Consider the following 14,313-nt stretch of genomic DNA (forward strand, 5'->3'; position numbering starts at 1 on the left):
CCCAGTAACACAAAAAGTGACCAGTCCCACCCCACACCCCAAGCATGTTCCAGGTTGATCCATCTGGGCTCCTCCAGGGGAATGGAGTATTTATGGGATTCCAGCACATGAGCCAGGTGGCGTCTAACACAGAGCAATGGCCAGAAACAGCAGCTCTAGGGTAAGCCTGGCGGCAGCCATCCTCCTAGAAAAAGCCCCTCGCAGTCTGGGATCTGCTTAGAGAAACAGTCTAAGTAAGGCAAAGGGTGGTTGCCATGACAGTACAGACTGTGCCCTCTAAATGCCACCACCCTCACAATCAGTCCATGCCATGAGGTGACCAAAAGACTTTGGGGGCTACCTCACACATGGCACCCCAAGCTCGACAGATGGTTGGTTTGAGGCCTCCATGACAATGCAACTTCTCTCCATGGTTCTCGGGACAAAATTAAGAGTAAGGAATTGCAGGTGGGAAATGTTGAGTGACATCCAAACACCAGAGAGTGAACTGGGTGGGTTTAGGAATAGGTCTTCTTTCCTTTGGGAACCTTCGTAAGCCCTGTCACTTCCCACCAGGAAGGATGGAGGCTGTAAAAAAAGTTACCTAGAACCTCACTCCGTAATGGAGGAAATGGCCACCCTTCTTTACAAAGCATGTGTTACCCCATCTCCAGGTTGCGTCCACCCCCATTCCCCATGTTCTGCACTGCTGTAAACTGGTGACAGTACCCTCTGAACTCTCCTGCCTCCCACAAAGGATGCCCATCACAATGAACTCCCCCAACCACTGGTGGGGGCGGCTGCATTAGTGAGAACACAGTGAAAGAACAGTATCATACACACAGCCTACAGCGCGGAAATATACAAGCACAAGGTACACAAACCCGAAAGGGGGGGGGGGGAGTGGTAGAGAAGGGAGGGAGCAAGGACAGCAGCACACACAAGTTACACAGAGGGGGCAAAGTGGGGCAGCCATGCTGTCCTCAAAGGATGTAGAAAGGAAGTCTGCAAAGTCTCTCCTTGGTTTGAAGCTCTCAGAACTGTATATAAAAACCAAGACTCCCAATTGGTAGACAAGCCTGTACAAAAATCAGGACTGGGGGGAAATAGGGAGGAAGGGCAGATATTTTTTTTAAACGTACAATTTTAATAATATTTTTTTGTAAAAAAACAAAAAACCAAACCCAAAGTACAGGGGAGGGGTCAAGATTGCAGTTTTCTGTAGCAGGAGGTCAGGCAGAAGGCCAGACCCAAAGGGGCAGGTGCCCTCACCATGCCAACTGCAGGGTTGCTTTCTAACCCCATTCCAGGAGGCATTAAACTCCCCTTGTCTTCAGGCGGGGCAGCAGCAGCCCCACTGCCGCACTTACAGCCGCCAGGAGGGACTGCTTGAGACCCACCCCACAGAAATCATAGCTGCCCCCGTGACATTGCCAGACCCTCCTGTTAGAAGGGAGCCCCCCTGAGGCCAAATATGGAGCTGGACTTCTATATAAAACGTGCTTAGGGCTGGACATTCTGCCAAATGGCCAAGAGCATTCGTGGCCCCTTCCCTTCCTGAGGTGTTTCGTGCCAGTCAGGTTCCAACGGGGCGTATAAAGAGCACGGAACAGCATCCTGCAGGAGTGCTGCTTGTGTTGTCCGGAGCGCTGGACGCGTGGGTGGGAAGGGAGGAGGAGTTAAAATTCTGCCAGGCCTAGAGTGAGACCCAGGCTCTGTCAGGCCCAGCGCCCCAAGTCTGCCCTAAAGGGCACAGCCAAGAGTGCAGACATCAGGGAGTGGTGGCCAGGCCAACTGGAGGCAGGTAGGTGGGCAGGCTGGTGCTGCAAGGCCCACCGGCCCTGATACCTTGCCGGCCAGCCAGCCGGCTACTCTTCTTCACAAATTGTCCAGGTAGAACGGTTTCGACTCAGTCCATGGGGACGCCAGCCAAGTCCGTTGAAGGCCAGGCTGGGGGTGAGGGCTTTACTGCGATGCTTGCGACGTCGGGTTCTCGGACTTGCTCTCCTGACTGGAGGGGGGCTTGCTGTTCCAGGGGCTGTTGGCGCCCAGCGCAGGGGAGTTGTTGAAGCTGTCCTCGTCGTCAATGCCGTTGGCAGCGTCGAACTGCGTGTTCTCCAGCCGCGTAATCAGGCGCTCGTCCTCATCACCAAACTCCCCGCCCATCAGGGTTGGCTCGCCCACCACCATCACATCCTGAGGAGGGAAGAGGGTCCCGAAACATAATCGAGGTGGAGGCTGCCCAGACCCACACCACAGAGGGAGACAGCCACCGCCAAACCAAAACATTTCCTTCTGAATAGGAGACCCACACCCCTTGGCTTCCTTTACTCTCTACTTCTTTTATCAAGCTGAACCTCCCATCCCTCACCCCACCCACCAACATTCCTACAACTGTGGCTACTCCATTTCCACTGTGTGTTTAGGAGCTGGCAGCCACTTAACACATCTGGGAATATCCCGGAGCACAGGATAAATATGGCCCCTCTCTGCTTTGTTCCAGATCTGATCCAAGGAGGAAGAGGTCAAATGCCTCTGGATCTACTGTTCCCTCATGAGGAGGAAGCTCACCCTCTGACTATGCCTGAATGTAGGTGGCATAGGGCTGAGGGGGGTGAGGATGTCAAACATGAAGAATCACAGAAGGAATCCTCTTCCTGATGTGGCGCTGGCACCACAGGCACCCCAACAGTGCTGCCATTTTCAAGATGGCTGCCGCCGTTGCCGTTTTGAACAAACAGAGCTCTCTATCCTGGCCCCTGCAGATATACCGCAGGGAGCCTTCTCCAGCGTTTCTGAGGGTGTCCCAGCTACATGGAGCAAGGCCCCTGGCAGGAGGAGTTCTCAGGTTACGAAAAGAGAGAATGAAAAGGGGATGCTTACAGGTACCTGACTGGAGAGGGCAAAGGTGCTGGCGGGGCTCTTCTTCTTGCTGTTGCTGTTGTTGGTGTTGCCACCTCCAGAACTCATGGTGCTGCCCCCTGACATCTTCCTTTTCCGGCGCTTGCTGGGCTGCTGACGTGCAGGCTCAGCTGGAAAGTGTTAGCAAAGGGAATGCCAGTGAGACATCTTGGTCCCAGCAAATGAATACAGTGCTCCCCAGTACAATCAAGCTGTAACTAAAAATAACCTCCCAACTCGCTATTGTATATTTGCTAGGCTTCCCCCAAAGCCTGATTCACTGGTAACACTTGCCTGTAACCTCTTCGCACATCATCAACCCCCCAGATCTCATTCACCCATCCCACATTGTAGCAACAGAGCCAGGAGTAGAAGCCAAGAGTTCTGGCACCAAGCACTGTCAGCATTCCCTACTAGCAATTGCATCCCAGAGAAGGGCAATGCTCATAGCGCCCTCTGGTGGGTTTCACAGGAAATGTCAGTAGTCCCAACTGACAGTTGCATGCCGGAGAAGGGCAATTCCTATACCTCCCTCTAGTGGGCTTCACAGGAAATGCATCCAGGAAGCTGTAGTACCGAGGGTGGCCCTGCAAAACTCTCACCAGGTGGCGCCACCATCCGTTGCCACTTTTGGAAAAGGCATGTCTTGAGGCAGTCCCGGGGACTGAGGCTGTAGGTCTTGTGCCGTGACATCAACTCCTGCATTGGTTCTAAGATTACGCAAAGCTGGAAAGAGGAAAGAAAGAGAGATAAGGTTGGGTTTTGCTGCGGAGAGCAGGCCCCTGTTAAGAGACCAGAAACCCCCTCGAGCCAAATGTAGCTCTGTGTCTGTGTCTTTGGCAAGATGGAAAAGGGGCACCCTGGCAACATAAACCATCTTCTAGTCTCTGGTCACAGGATAAAGTACATTCCCAGCTTCAGCCTTGCCCCTTTTCTTTGCTAGTGGGGCATCCACAGGTGCACACCTCCAAGCCATGCATCTCAAGCTACACACAGAAGGCAGAGACTTTTCTGTGCACATGGGCATAGCCCAATATGAAGGCATCTTTGCCCCCAACAGCTGTGGAGCATTCGCAGAAGCCAATGCCACAAGCTGATTTTCATACATAAATATATTTATGGAAATTCATGTTCCTCTGTATAAATCTCTAATCTGCATTTTCCTGTACTCTTTCCTTGCACGGAACTAGTTTCTAGCAATAACTTCCTGGCCTCCAGTCCTCCTTGCAGTCACAATTTGCACGCAGTAAAATGATCTTCTCTGTTCAAATAAATCGTAAAGTAGAGCAAAAAATACAGAGGCATTAGTCCCCAGGTGCCGCATTTGAAAGGTAAGCTTTATGTCTCTTTATGAAAAGTAAAAGGGAAGGATGCAAGGGAGCCTTTTCCACAGCCTAACCAGCGCTGTGGGAAAGCACTTACTCGGAGGTAGTTGAGCGTGGAGTTTGACAGTCCGCATCGAGTGATGTTCTTGGACAACTGGTCCAGCATCTGGGGATCTTGCGCCTGCAGTGAGCAAGGAGAGAAGGAAGAGTCCAACAAGAATAGGAGGCTTGTTTCTGCTATTGTTGCTCTTAATGTGATCATCAATATTTCTTGGGGTTAGTTTTCCTTGCTTTTTGTATTATTTCTCCCCAAAGCCACTTTATGATTCTTTTCAGTAGAAAGAGAGTGCCAATGAAATGCAATAAAAACAAACCCATGAAATGCAGACATGAAAAGCTGGATAAAAACCTCATGTATGGCATCAGTCCAAGATCAACAATTTAGGAATTGAGAATTGTGCACCCGCTTCTTCCCTCTGGTGACAGGTGCTGGCCTGGGTGCCGAGGAGCTGAGCTGACGAAGATCCAAGAAGCAACAGTGCTTTTTTGGAAGGGAGGGCTCAGCTCAGCAACACAAAGCAAGCTCAAACTACAAAATGCTCCTGATTTCAGAGGGAGTCCGGCTGAGTTGCTTAAACCAGGTCAAGCCCACAGCCAGTACCAAACACAGGACTCACATGCATAGCAAGGATGCTGCGGGGAATGAGCTCCCGGTGCTGCCGGATACTGAAGTGCCACGTCTTTATCCTCATCATGTCGTCAAACATGAACTCCAGGTAGAGGCGGCCCTCCACACACACCTGGGAAAGTGGAAAGCAAACCAATTGCATTGGAGCCTTCTCCACCCCTGCAAACAAACCTGGTCTCCAGGTTTCTGCCTGCTTCCGCCACCCTCGGGCTCTTTGCAGGAGGTCATAAGCAGTGACAAAGGCTGAACTACTCTGGGGAGCAGTTCAGCACAGACTCCTGCTAGCCTGGCTTGGGGGCGAGGCAGAGGACCAGTGCTGCCCTCTCACCTGGGTGAACATGGGCTTGCCATGCTGGGTGACCATGGTGCACTGGTCACAGTCGAGCGAGACAAAGTTGTTGTGGAAGGACTCCTTCGGGTGCTTCAGGACATAATACAGCTCGGTAGCACCCCCTTCGAAGATGCTGCGGAAATAGCGGGGGATCAGGGTGCGGCCAATCGCTAGATGTAGGGGAAGGAAAGGGAGATGAAAATCAGTTACTAATGTTTTGCACTGCAGACTCAGGGCTGCTAGAGCAATAGGCGCTTATTTTTATGCTGGGGGTTGTGAGCATCTCCGTGGAAATACCAAGCGAGCAAAGTCTTCCATAGTAAGGCACCAGATGAAGTATCCAAATGAATATGTAGAGCAGTCCAAGTTTTGGGGGTCCTGGGCAAACTGTCCTTGTTTCCCAACCCCTTGGGCTTACTCATAGGTGGGCTGCCCAAGGCCCACCCACGACGAATGTGGGGATCAGAGCTGTGACCTGCTGTGATCAACTGGGTCTCTAGGAAGCTATGCTTCAAAAGCCTACTTGGACAACAGCATTCCAACCTCTGCCCCAAGGAGAGACTGGTGATGTGCCAAATTGCTTTAAAAAGAAATGATACACATTTTCACCCTGAAAGAATTTGCCTCTTATCTAGAATATAATATATAAAGGGAGGTGTGTGGGTGTGCCTTAGACACATACAAGTGCTGACATGAATTCATAAATCAAGACCATCCTGGCCCTGAAACTTTTCAGTTCCTCTGTGAGAATTGAAGATTCTTGGAGGAACTACAGGGATGAAAATGCTTTTTAAAAATTGCTTGGAACTTTTAAGACTAGGAAGATTTTCATTTCCAGTGTGCTTCTTAACACACCAACCTTTTCAGCCAATTTATGTGTCTGTGCCTAGGAAGCACTACAAATCTGTTTTCAAACATGGAAAATGTATTTATACTGGAGGAACCGAGAGAAATTGCTGAAAATTCTGAAAATTTGCCCTGCTCCATCACAGGTACACGCCATGAGCTCCTAAGCAAGATCACAGGTGCTAAATGTCTGCTGGAAGGCAACTGGAGTGTTCTGTGGTTGAAAAATGAAGGGTCAGTTTTGATATACACTCCGTTCCTATTCATCAGCTTTACCAATATCTGAGTTATGTAGTAGATTCTTCTGGAGTTCCTTCTTCAGGATGGGCTGTGAAGGCAAGGGGGGCTGGTTGAGCCACACCAGCTATGTACCAGATACTAAGCTCACAGCCAACCCTGAAAACAGGGGACTACACCTTCAAGGTTAGCTCAGGAGAGGCTTTGAAGTAACCTGCTCAGCTTCCAGCCCTTTCCCTGCATGAGACAACGGGGCCTGCCTGCAGGATCCGTCCTAGGCTGAGACTCACTGTATCTCTTTGGTCCATCTTCCAGACAGAAGGTGATTGTTAGCATGGCATCATCCTCAAAGAACTCGGTGGTGAAGGCATCCCACCACAGATTGTCACATTCCTGCAGCAACAGAGGACAAAGGCATTACCTGCAGGGAGGGGAGATCTCTAAAAGCTAGGTGATAACCAGCCACCACCAAAGGCAGCAAAGGAACCCAGGAAGGGTGTTTCCAAGGGCTTGGTGGACACCCCAGACTCTTCTTCCATCCCCTGCAAGAGTAACAGTACCCCCACCCTTGAGGCCCTGGAGCCTCCTCCTCCTCCTCCTCCGCAACTTTTCCCCACTCTTCCTCCCGATTCAACCACCCTGAACTCCCATATAAATATACCTCTGTCCAGTTTTGCAGCCGCTTATTGAGCTCAAATATCCTGTAGTCAGTCTGGTTGCCATATGGTGTGTGCCTCCTGTCAATCAACCCCAGTAATTGAACAATTAATATTTAGATCTAATAAGATAGAATAATTTGTCTGGGGTGTTACGATGATGCAGAATGTATTACTTGCTTTGGTGTTCACATTTAACAGACAGAAAAATGCCTCCCCACACCCCAAGTGCCACCCACCAAGTTAATGGCTGAGCAGGGATATAAATTCAGGTTTCACCACATCTGTGTCCAACTTTCCAATCACTGGACCATATTTTTGCAAACTTTTAGAAGGTTTTCTTACAATCAAGCAGTATATGAATCTTGTCAAATAACAATTTCATTGTTAAAGAAATAAAAGGCCTTTCCAGAGGTGCGATGGAGGGTACACACTTAATTTACTGTTCTTATGATAAAATTAGATGTGACATTAACCACATATTTGCATCTATCTCTATGCCTGGAGTCTTCCTTTTTAAACTAACAGCAGCCATTAAGATCAGGGATGCGAAATCACCACCACCAACAGGTCCTGCTGATGAAAACTGTAGGATAATGTCTCTGCAGATGGTAATTGCCACCATAGAACTTTATGTACCTACTCATATTAAAAATATTTGGGGGTTTTTTAAATAAAAAAACCCCTATTGTCTGATTAATTGGGGGTCGCTTTTTAGTCAATTAAAATAGGAACACAGGAAGCTACCTTACACAGGGTCCAACCACTGATTCATTTAGCTCATTGCTGTTTAGACTGACTTAGCAAGGGTTCTCTTAAGTTTTCAGGTGAAAGTCTTTCATAGCCCAGAGATTCATCTACTAATCATTCCATGATTATAAAACAAAACAGACATCAGCAGCAATGGTTATGGAACAAAATAAACAATAGGAGAAAGAACATGCTGCATGCTTTTTGCTGTGGGAGGGAAATGGGTATTTGTATCTCATGATTATACAAAATAAAAGCAATATTTTGAAAAAGTTCAGTCCTATCTTGTGATGCCAGTTGATTGAGACTCTTTTATAAGAGTAAGCCCAGTTGAATTCAATGGGATTTGCTTCTACAAATGTTCCAATCCTAGTCAGAAAGTACCTGCATGATACTTGATGTAGGAGACTATTTCACGGGATTTCCTCAAACGAGAGAGTGCATTTATTTCATAAAATTTATATACTGTTTGATTGTAGGCAAAAAACCCCAGAGTGATTTACAATGCAGGAACAGAGAAAAGGTCACTCCACTGCTGTTGCTGCTGCTAATTTATTTCTTATATTCCACCCATCAGACTGGGTTGCCCCAGCCACTCCTCTCAGCTTGATTCCACTTCCCTCCCCCCCTTTTCTCCCTACACACTGAAGTCCTGACTCTTGTCAAAATGGGTAATTTCATACACATCTGAAAACGCATAAATATGCACACCGCATGCACCCTTCATTTAAGGTTCTGTTTGGATGAGGACAGATGTTAATATTTCAAGTGGTTTGAACACAGATCCACTACCATGAAAGCAAATGCCTCAAAGGGCTGCAAATGTTTCTTGAAACATTTAACTGTAGAGCTTTGCTAGACTGTATCATGAGATTATAACAGCTGTCATTAAACTTGGAAACCAAGTTTTGTTTTTCTTCCAGAATATGAGTTCAGTAATACCATGGTACGGTTCCAACATGCATATGGATTATATGGGTTGCCAACCTTTTTTTAGGTCTATGGGCACATTTGGATTTGTTTAGTGTTATGGGTAGCACGCTCTCTGGTCACTTCTCTCCCTTCTCCCTCACATCAGCCCCACCCCGAGAAAAAGAGAACGCACACAACCTTCACTTTTCTAAGGGATCTAGGTAAAAGTCAGATCCAACAGAATTAAGCTAAGCCTTGAAAAGCACATAGAGCTAAAAGAGGAAGTGGGAAAGCGAGTCTTCCAACTTCCTTCTTTACCTCTATGTACTTTTCAAGGTGAGGGGAAAGTAACCGCCTTCATACCCTTGTGAACAAGGGGGCAGTTGGGTGATCTGCTTAGAAATCACTTGCACCACACTTGAAAAATGTTTTATCTGTCTTTACCCTGTTGTTAACACAGTTTGTCAGAAGGAAAAGCAGTGCAGTCTCTTACCCAATGCCAGGCTCCAGGTATGTTGGCGGATACATAGGAGTTGGTCTGCAGAGAAATAAGCCAATACAGGATAGATTAACAAAAGCACTGCATGCAAGGGCACAGCAGCATGCCAGAAGAGAATGGCTGGTGTGCCGTGAGAAAATAATTAATACATTACCTACAATAAAAGGTAAAGGGACCCCTGACAATTAGGTCCGGACATGACCGACTCTGGGGTTGCAGCGCTCATCTCGCTTTACTGGCCGAGGGAGCCGGCGTACAGCTTCCGGGTCATGTGGCCAGCATGACTAAGCCGCTTCTGGTGAACCAGAGCTGCGCACGGAAACGCCGTTTGCCTTCCTGCCGGAGCGGTACCTATTTATCTACTTGCACTTTGACGTGCTTTTGAACTGCTAGGTTGACCGAGCAATGGCAGCTCACCCCGTCATGGGGATTTGAACCGCCGACCTTCTGATCGGCAAATCCTAGGCTCTGTGGCTTAACCCACAGCGCCACCCACGTCCCTCAGCATATAGTAGCTACCCTCAAAGGTAACCAACCACCTGCTGTCTCTCTGAACAATGAATGTCTCTGGGATTCCCTCCTTCCAATCAATAGTGGACCCTGCTGATGATGCGCAGGAACTGAGCTCCCCTGAACTCCAGAAGTGTTTCTCCAGAAACAAATTTAGGTGACCTCCTCAGCTATGAAAAGGAAGGAAATACATCTCTAAAAGAGCTTCTCACTTACCCCACATCTCGATCCAGCATAGTGCCCGGGTGAAAGGGGGGGAAGGCGTTGCCGTTTGGGGGCTCCTTTGGAGAGTACAGCTTGAATGACTTAGAGGAACAGCCTGGGGGAGGGAAAATGAAAGAAGATCACTCAGCCAGGAGCAGACAAGGGACAAGGATGAGACATACGTGATTTCATTGTGACTACTGCAGCCCCTTAGGCATCCACACCACTACCACACCAGCCCTGACTCAGCTCCTCCAGACAGAGAAGTTCTGAATATAAAATGCCAACATCAAACAAAACTCAAAGCTGGAGATAAGAGAGCAAATATCATTAGCTGAAGAGCTGGGTGACAAAAACTGACACCTGCCACATCCCCCTTATTGCCACTGCACAGCACTGTCTTTCCCACACCATGGAAAAACAGCACAGGGCTATAGCAGCTGTGCCTCTGGTTCTGTCTTCTAACATTCAAGGGCAAGAGACGCATGGAAGGGGCTGTTCCAGCACTGTGGTGTGGCTCCCAGCAAAGGAAGCACAGTGAACCACTATTACAGCTACATGCACTCCTCCCTTCTTCTAAAAAGGCTGCCAAAGTTATATTGTGCCATGAAAGTATAATGCTATCCTCCCTCCCTGCCTCCCCTTGACTTCACACTGGATATGGGGAAGAAGAGAAAGAGGAGAGGGTGCAGAAAGTAACAACAGCCATTGTTTAGTGCTGCTTTTTCCCTGTCAGGGAAATGGACTGTGGCAGGAGGAAACCACTTCCAGCCAAATTAAGTGGCAGGTGACCACCTCATTGAACACTAATTTGCGAGACTTCTCCAGCATCAACAAGGCAGTAGCATTTTCAGAAGAAGAGATAGAAATAAAAGGAGTTTGGGGGGGCACTCTCCACCGGAGTCCTGTTAACCTCAGAGGTTAACAAAGTAACTGTCGCAAAGGTTGTCATGGCCCAGAACCCACTTCCTCTTGTAGATCAAGTGCCCCCGAGCCCAGAAAAGTTGGGGACCCCTGCTCAAGATAGTATCTGGAGTGGAAACCGATAGGTGTAAATAGCAGAACATTGGTTTGCAGAACAAGGTGTCATTTATATGTTTGTTGCATAATACCAGCACTGCTGGGTCAGACCAAAGGTCCACCTTGCCCAGTGTCCTGTTCCTGAAGCCCGCCAAGCCGAAACACAAGCACAACAGCACACTCCCCTCTTGTGTTTCCCAGCAACTGGTATTCAAACGGGATTCTGTCTCCAAGAGTGAAATAGTTCATTTTGTGTGCAATGCCTCTTCCAACATATGATTTTCTTTGTTGGCTTTTGGTTCTATCTGCTTCCTCCACCCCACACATAATTTTAGGCACCTTTATTATGCCCCTGTGTTTACTCGCCTCTTCTACAAACTAAAGAGCCCAAAATGTTTTGACTTCTCCTCATAGAGAAGTTGCACTAGCCCCTTGATCTTTTTGGTTCTCCTTTTCTGAACCTCATGCCTAAACCTCTGGAGTCTATATGTCCGGGCGGGTGGGGGGAAACAGTGGTCCTAAAGATGTCGTTGAAACACATTTCCCATCAGCCACAGAAAACAATGCGCACCTGTCAGAGATGGTGGGAACTGTAATCTAACATCTGGAAGGCCACAGGTTCCCCCTTAACTGTCCTACATTAAAATAAAAACAACAACCACAGAAACAGCACCTGCATGCATGTAGGAAACCAGAACAGCAGACAAGAGGTATGGATCCTTTCTCCTTGTTATGCTTTCCTTCTTGTGACAGAGAGTTTTTATGTGGAAGAGTATTTAAAAACTATAGTGCTGTTATGCAGATTTAAGTGGCACAGTCCCTTCTACCACCTTCAAATTTTACCACCTCATCCAGCTTGCTTTGAGCTCAGAGAAGTGATTGGGAACAGTGGCGTAGAGTGGTGGGTGCAGGGGGGGCCGGCCGCACCGGGCGCAACATCTGGGGGTTAGGGAAATCCACGGGTTAGGGGGCGCAAATCCACGGGTTAGGGGGCACAAATCCATGGGTTAGGGGGTGCAAATTACTTGCCTTGCCCCGGGTGCTGATAACCCACGCTACGCCACTGATTGGGAAGATACATTTATCTTAGTAGGGCCCATGTACAAATACTTTCTGCACCAACACGGAAAAAAAAAATCTATACACTACAGAAAATATGTCACGTGGTGTGAATTAAAAGTTAGCCTTGTGGTTTGTGTACTTCCAGAGATCTAGATCAAAGTTCCTTCGCAGGTAATTCAGGCAGCTCCAATGAAATTCAGGGGGAACCTGACGGGTTCATTTTATCAGAGCACACCCCCTCAATCCGAACCACTCCACATCCTTCCTGCCACAAAGGGTGTGGCTAGCAGCTCTGGTACAGAGTGATGGAGAAAGAGGAGTTGGTACCTTATACCCAAGGTCATATGCAGAATCAAGAGCAGTGTGGTGTTGTATCCACCAACTCACTTCTGGCGACTAATCTCTCTGCAGTGGGTAGGAAAAATTGCACCACAGACTTAAAGGATCAGAGTTGTACATGGGAGAACCCACTGAGGGAAGTCCAAGGAGCAGGGAAATGTCTCAGCATACAACAGCTTTAAACCAGGGGTGGGGAACCTGTGTCCCTCCAGATGTTGTTGTACTACAACTCCCATGTGCAACTCTGACCACTGGCCATGATGGTAATGGTTGATGGGAGCTAGAATCCAGCCAGCACCCAAAAGGCCACAGGTTTTCTATCCCTGTTTAGAAACAGAATGTAGGACTTAGTTGCATACAACACATAATAATTTTCAAAATACATTATAATTTTCATTTTTTAAAAAATTGTAGTTTTGATGGTTTCTCCTGTTTTTATTGGGGGGGGGGGTTGCCTTCTCATAAAGTACAAAAACCAAAGAGATGCTAGGTTTCTTACAGCTCAGCAGCTTGTAACTCCAAATGTAACAAAAAGAAAGAAAGGCAAAAAGTATATTCAATTTGTAATTATTAACTAAATAAATTGTATTTTTAATATAGCATACAGAACATGGTAATTTAATGGCAAACTAAGTTATACATGATACATTTTATGTTTCTAAAGTAACAAAGTGATTTTGGATCTTTAAAGGGCACTAGAAAAAAAGTATTGCCTATTTTTCAATTTCCTCAAGAATTTCACCTCCAAAAAACTGTTTTGGTTTTTTTGTCCTTGATGGCTTTAAAATTTCTGGTAATTTTACATCTCTCTTCTTGAGGAGGCTGTCACTGACAATCCAGTGTCATTTAAAGCACTAAAAAGTAATGTCAATTAGCGAATGTGTGGGGAGATACCAGAGTTTCAGTGGGAGTGGAAGGGGCTGAAAATACATGTGTTCTTCTGGCAAGTGTCTCTCGTGCTAACAAGCAAGTGTGTCACTAGAGGGCTCTATTTGCTGTTCCATCAATCTCTGCCACATCATTGCAGAGTATTGACACACATACTGGTTTCTGTCCCCTCCCCTCTGCCCCATCCCTTTTGGTGTTATCAGCACAGTTTTCCCTTTCCATCCCCTCTCCAGACCCCTTCTTTGGACCAAAAGAACAGAGCCAGATCTTGCCTCTGTTTCCCCAGGAGAAGCACTGCACCAGTGCAGCAGCCACTCCCGCTGAGCAAGAAAGACCAGTTCCACTCCTGACAGGTGCCGCCGCTGTGTCTGGACAATATGAGTTGCAGCACATCACCTTCCCCACCCAACCAGCCTTTGGTCCTAACAGCTGAGTTCAAGCTGGAAATGCTTAGCTAACAACATCATTCGCATTGTGGGGGAGGAGGGAATGGTAGGGGGCACTTACAGGCCCTTTGTTTAGTCAAGTAGCAAAACACCCTGGATATATTCAATCAAAGACAGGGGAACCAAGATGTGGGAATGAACATGCAATCTGGGACACAGTGAACCAGTCCCCTGGCATTTTGTGTCGGTCGTTTTAGTTAAAGAACCCTGGTTGTAGGTTTCCAAGCTGCCCCCCTCTGAGCTGTTGCCTCAAGGGAGCAACTGGGGAGCTGTCTGTGCTAGACATTGTTGCGTTTGCACTGCCACCCACCATCAGGAATCATTTGACTCCAGTTGGTTCCTTCACAGCAGATGGCTCTTCTTCAGAAAAGGAGCAACTTGCCACATAGGATGCCCTGGTGACAAACTGTTCCAGTTTCTCCTCTCTGCTTCCCTCCGCAGGATGCTTATTGCAGGAGGCTGCTACATGGAACACAGACCTGCAGCTCCTCTTGTCCCTCATCATAAGTAGATACATGGGAAAAGGCAAAGAAACATGTGTGCTCTGATAGAGGAGTTTTTGGCTCAATGAGAGGCAGTGGGGGAACTTTTGATTTTCAAATACCTAAATGAAGTGACCTGACGCAGGTGGCACTGTGGTCTAAACCACAGAGCTTAGGGCTTGCCGATCGGAAGGTCGGCAGTTCGAATCCCCACGACTGGGTGAGCTCCCGTTGCTCG

At 47.7% G+C, this 14,313-nt stretch overlaps 1 protein-coding gene across 3 annotated transcripts in view; it reads right to left on the reverse strand.

The window, feature by feature from the left end:
- Positions 1–1,105: 1,105 nt before the first annotated feature.
- The window catches only part of LDB1 (LIM domain binding 1), a 61,020-nt gene continuing 47,812 nt past the window's right edge, over positions 1,106–14,313 (reverse strand). For 2 of the 3 annotated variants that reach the window (XM_079977482.1, XM_079977484.1), the window contains exons 2-11: positions 9,851–9,953; positions 9,119–9,163; positions 6,969–7,044; positions 6,598–6,700; positions 5,222–5,394; positions 4,883–5,005; positions 4,303–4,386; positions 3,483–3,606; positions 2,863–3,011; positions 1,106–2,175 (exon numbers count right to left, since the gene is read on the reverse strand). In XM_079977482.1, coding sequence (XP_079833608.1) covers positions 1,945–2,175; positions 2,863–3,011; positions 3,483–3,606; positions 4,303–4,386; positions 4,883–5,005; positions 5,222–5,394; positions 6,598–6,700; positions 6,969–7,044; positions 9,119–9,163; positions 9,851–9,953 — 1,211 coding nt within the window. In that variant the 3' untranslated portion in view covers positions 1,106–1,944. The remainder of the gene's footprint in view (positions 2,176–2,862; positions 3,012–3,482; positions 3,607–4,302; positions 4,387–4,882; positions 5,006–5,221; positions 5,395–6,597; positions 6,701–6,968; positions 7,045–9,118; positions 9,164–9,850; positions 9,954–14,313) is intronic. The other variant, XM_079977483.1, reaches the window with a different exon arrangement.

The sequence above is a fragment of the Podarcis cretensis genome (assembly GCF_951804945.1).
Source record: "Podarcis cretensis genome assembly, chromosome: 5".
Taxonomy (NCBI): Eukaryota; Metazoa; Chordata; class Lepidosauria; order Squamata; family Lacertidae; genus Podarcis; species Podarcis cretensis.